The 5,278-nt window shown below is 40.6% G+C and overlaps 1 protein-coding gene across 1 annotated transcript; it reads right to left on the bottom strand.

The window, feature by feature from the left end:
• Nucleotides 1–1,020, bottom strand: LOC306830045 (trace amine-associated receptor 13c-like; the record flags this gene model as incomplete). Its single annotated transcript, XM_079353266.1, has 1 exon — nt 1–1,020. One exon carries the CDS (start codon nt 1,018–1,020, stop codon nt 1–3), a length of 1,020 nt encoding a protein of 339 aa, XP_079209392.1.
• Between the last annotated feature and the right edge of the window lie 4,258 nt (nt 1,021–5,278).

Below are 5,278 nucleotides of genomic sequence, written 5' to 3'. Positions count from 1 at the left end.
TCATTTCAGAGATACATTCATGGTTGAAGAATTTGGGCTAAATATTTTCAGTGTGATGATACAATAGAAACATTTTTTGAAGCAGGGATAAAACAAAGCATAAATGATTGGGTTCAAGGTTGAATTAAAGTAGCCCAACCAATACAATGTTTCAAAGACAGCAACTGGTGTGCTAAAGCCAGTGTATGCATCTCCTACTGAATTTAAAAAATATGGCATCCAACAGAGGATGAATGCACCGAGCACTATTCCCAGAGTCTTAGCAGCTTTGTGCTCAGATTGTTTAATAGACACAATTCTTCCTCTGTCCTTTGAAGAATTTTTCACATGTCCAATCTTTTGTAAATGCTCTTTAGCAACTATAAATATTTTAGTATACATGCAAACCATTACAATACAAGGAAAGAAAAAGGCTATAATGCTGTCCATGATTCCCCAAAGGTGGTTAAAGAGAAGGTTACAGCTGCCAAGGCAGGAAATTGATTCTATGTAATCCTCCAACCCAGCAACATTGGCCTTTGAGTAAAGCAGTCCAAAACAGTAGATAGCAGCCAGTGCCCAGCTACAACATACCATAATCCACGCCACTGGGATTGTTATCTTCATGGAATAATGCAGAGGATCACATATAGCCTCATGTCTGTCAACAGCAATGCAAATTAGATGAAAGATAGAAAGAGTGGTAAGAAACGTATCAAAGCTGGAGTGCAGCTGACAAAACACTTCTCCATAAAACCAGCAGCCATGAACAGTTCTGATGGCACTGAAAGGCATCACAACAACACCAACTAGTAGATCAACCAGAGCAAGAGATAAAACAAGCACATTGGTAGGATTATGCAACTGCTTGAAATGGCCTATTGACACAATGACAACAGTATTTCCTATAATGGTTATACCCATACCTAAAGCAAACAACAACAAGAGGGCAAACTTGGTCCCCACACTGAACTGTGTCCTAACACACGAGACATTAAAGTCTGGATAACAGTAAAGCTCTGCAGAAAGGCCACCAGTCATCATATATCCCTGGACACACAAACCTCAGAGACAACCCAACACTGAGTGGGCGATGAGACAAACATGCTGAAGTCTTAATGTAACTGAAGACATGGTTGTAAGGCCTCCCACCAATCATCTGATCCACTGTGCCAACAAATCAAAAGCTTGCAAGTAACATGCATTAAAAAAGTGGTTTCACTTACCATGAATTAGACATGAGTTAGAACAAAATAATCAAAGTCATCAATGCACATAATGTCAGAGAAAAGTTCTGGGTGTTTTTACTTTACGGAAACAGTATGGCCTTGTTCTGTTGCAAGGTGTTCTGATCAAGAATGTTATCAATATTGGTCATTAAGAATTTGCTCGACCTAGAAAAATGTACTTCATTTACTGTTTTAAAATATCAAGACTGTGTCTTATTTCAACATCCTTTTATCAGATGCAATGATGTTGGACCCGATGCTGGATCAGATGCTTAGTTGGTAGAAGTGGTGAAGGTGACCATACTGAACCCGAAGGCTCACGGGCTGGGCACGACAGAGACTCATGGTTACTTGTGTCGAGAGGGAATTTCATGCTTCTTGCGGTCGGCACGGTGTAGTCAGTGCACACAGTCCCTGCGACAGTCAAGTCGTTTTATAATGACTGTGGTCACAACGGCCCTAAGAACGGAATTCAGTGGCGTAGAGCTCTCTCTCTTGAGCATGCAGCAATTTTATGAATAGATGAAAAATTGAATAATAACGGGTCAGAAATATAGGCCCCTTAGGCGACCCAGGTAGTGTCTATGTGTGGGAAACACTACTTTGATTGAGGAAGACAAAAGTGCATTTCAGTATTGTTTGTTTCGGCAAAACAGAAATGTTTCTAAACCACAATTAATCGAGTGATTGATGGTTAATTTTACCTGTAGTAGAGTAAGTCAAATGATTACAATTTGCAACCCTCGTTCTGATCAAATCAAAATACCAGTGCTTTGACATAGCCATTGGGCCTCTCTTGCAGACTCGCAAGGAACATTGGGTTGTAATTTTTCCGTAGACCTGCTGAACATGAATCTGTTTGAATGAATCTGTGTCTGTTTGGGTAGGTTTACACATAAACCATAAACCATGTCAAGGCAAAAGCCCTGAAACCTTAAAAACCATTACATTGTGGTTAAAAATAGAAAGTCAACTTTGACCTTTAGCTAAACGAGTTGTTTGACTGATCTGTTGCACCAATAAACAACTCCGGGAAGAAGATATTGCTCTTTTGATCCAACTATTTTTACCCGCCCAGTGATGATTTTGCTGAAATATAACCATGAGGGGCTTTGCCTTAACATGGCCAATAATTTATGCCAAAACAGGCAGATTCCTGTTGAGAATGTACGTGAAAAATGACTGCAGAATGTATCTTGTGCATCTGCATGAGAGGCCCAATAGCTGTGAAATGCATTGGTATTGAATTAACTTGGAACAGAATCTCTTGGAAAAAAGTTCAGGGTTATTTTGCTTGTGTAATTCACTGGTAATTAAACTTTTTTGTCTGTTTAGCGAGCATGTGTGTTACTTACAAGCTTTTGATTTGTTGGCACAGTGAATCAGATGATTGATGGGAGGCCTTAAAACCATGTCTTCAGTTACATTAAGACTTCAGCATGTTTGTCTCATCGCCCACTCAGTGTTGGGTTGTCTCTGAGGTTTGTGTGTCCAGGGATATATGATGACTGGTGGCCTTTCTGCAGAGCTTTACTGTTATCCAGACTTTAATGTCTCGTGTGTTAGGACACAGTTCAGTGTGGGGACCAAGTTTGCCCTCTTCTTGTTATTTGGTTTAGGTATGGGTATAACCATTATAGGAAACACTGTTGTCATTGTGTCAATAGGCCATTTCAAGCAGTTGCATAATCCTACCAATGTGCTTATTTTATCTCTTGCTCTGGTTGATCTACTAGTTGGTGTTGTTGTGATGCCTTTCAGTGCCATCAGAACTGTTCATGGCTGCTGGTTTTATGGAGAGGTGTTTTGTCAGCTGCACTCCAGCTTTGACATGTTTCTTACTAGTGTATCAATCTTCCATCTAATTTGCATTGCTGTCGACAGACAACAAGCAATATGCGACCCTCTGCATTATTCCATGAAGATAACAATGCCAGCGGCGTGGATTATGGTATGTTGTAGCTGGGCACTGGCTGCTGTCTACTTTTTTGGGCTGCTTTACTCAAAGGGAAATGTTGCTGGGTTGGAAGAATACATAGAATCAATTAACTGCCTTGGCAGCTGTAACCTTCTTTTTAACCACCTTTGAGGAATCCTGGACAGCATTATAGTCTTTTTCTTTCCTTGTATTGTGATGGTTTGCCTGTACTCTAATATATTTACTGCGGCTCGAGATCATGTTCGAAAAATTGGAGATGTGAAAAATTCTTCAAACGAAAGAGGGGCACCTGGCTTTATAAAACAATCTGAACACCCGACCCTTCACCCGTCCGGTTAGGAGCACGGGAGGCACCTGACCCTTCTCCCAGGTCTGTGTCTTCAGTTGACATCATTGCAGAAGTATTAACTTAATCACCGAGTACTTAATAAACAGGAGACATGTTTCTCTCTTAGCTGGTAGCTGCAATGCCCCCCTCTGGCATGAACACAGAATGCAGGGAGGCTCCGCCCTTTATTATTCAAACATGCAGAACCTTACACATAATAAAGTAGTGCCTATGAAAATAACACAGTGGCAAATATCGCACTCTAACAGAAGTAAAAAGTCCAGCCCCTCTCAAGGAGCTGGGTTCCAGAGCCCAAGCCGTGCGTGGAACTGAGCCTGACTACATCTAGCTGGTACCTCTCGACCTCCCGCACGAGCTCAGGCTCTTTCCCTCCAAGTGAGGTGACATTCCTTGTCCCATCAGCCAGAAGCTGTGTCTGCGGATCAGGTCACCAAGATCCCTGCCATTGACTGCCGCCCAATCCACATTGCACCCCTCTATGTGGTGGGTCACGGTCCTTGTTTTTCATCTTTTCTTCACAGGGGTTGCTGAACTGCTTTTGGAACCTAAACCTAAGACCTGTTTGTCTTGGGAGACCCTACTAGGGCCTAAAGACCCTGGCAATATAGCTCCTGGGATCATTCAGATTCTGAAACTCCCCCACCACGATATGGAAACAGTTCAGGGGGGAGTTAATGAGTTAAAAAAAAATACAAAAACAAAATCACATTATTGTTAAACACAACCCCTGTGCATGTATTTAACAATCATGAAATATTGTTTGGTTAACAAAAAAAAAACATTTTATAATAGTTAAAAACATAGGAGTGCATAGGAGTTCAAATCATGTCCAATTTGTGATTTGCTGTCAGTAGTCCACGAAAAGTGATTCCTTTCAGCCATTTGTGAAACTTCTATCCAAACGTTAAAAAAGTTAACTTTAAAGACTTTCAGCGAAGAACCCATTGTCTTGTAAATGGACATTTACTACCTGCTGTACCTTTTTTTCTGTCTGCTGGGACAGATTGTCCAACCTCCATCCCTAAAGGTCTTTTATTTAACCTCTGACTTTACAGAGGCAGAGCTCATTTAGTCCAAGAAAAGCTGACCACATATGTGCTCAGATCGTGCTCTGCTGGCCATCCTATCCTACTAACTATGGAAGGTAAGTGTAGGATTTAAATGAATATATTTTTGCAGTATGTAAACTTGTCAATACTCAATATTTTAAAGTTCTTCATGAAGACAACATAAATGTCAGGAGTTGCTGTAATTGAGCAGACTGTCATGAGCAAAGGGGAGGGCCAGAACAAATCTAATGTTTTACAAAGTAGTTCTAAGCTGTGTGCAGAATCACTATCAAAATGAATAGACAGCTGAGACCTGATTTTAATTCACTGATCATGAACTGAAATTTATTCCGATAACTCTTTTGCTAAAAAAAAAAATCATTCTTATTTTGTTCAATTCTTGTTTCCTTTCAAGCAGATGGAGCCAGAACGCTGCTTTGAGTCCAGAAACAGTTCATGCTTAAAGACAACTTATCCCATACCCCTACGTGTTGCTCTCTACATCATTTTCGGGTTTATACTCATCCTAACAGTGTCTGGAAACCTTTTGGTCACTTTCTCAGTGGCTTATTTTAAGCAGCTCCATACTCCAACAAATTACCTGATTTTCTCTCTGGCTATGTCTGACCTGCTTTTAGGGTTAATATTCATGTTTCCTGCTATGATTCAAGCTGTTGAGTCTTGTTGGTATTTTGGTGAATTCTTCTGTAAAGTCTTCATGAGTTCTACTGTC

The sequence above is a fragment of the Symphodus melops genome (assembly GCF_947650265.1).
Source record: "Symphodus melops genome assembly, chromosome: 10".
NCBI classification, from domain to species: domain Eukaryota; kingdom Metazoa; phylum Chordata; class Actinopteri; order Labriformes; family Labridae; genus Symphodus; species Symphodus melops.
Note: the sequence above shows the minus strand (reverse complement) of the source record. Positions and strands in the feature narration are given on the sequence as shown.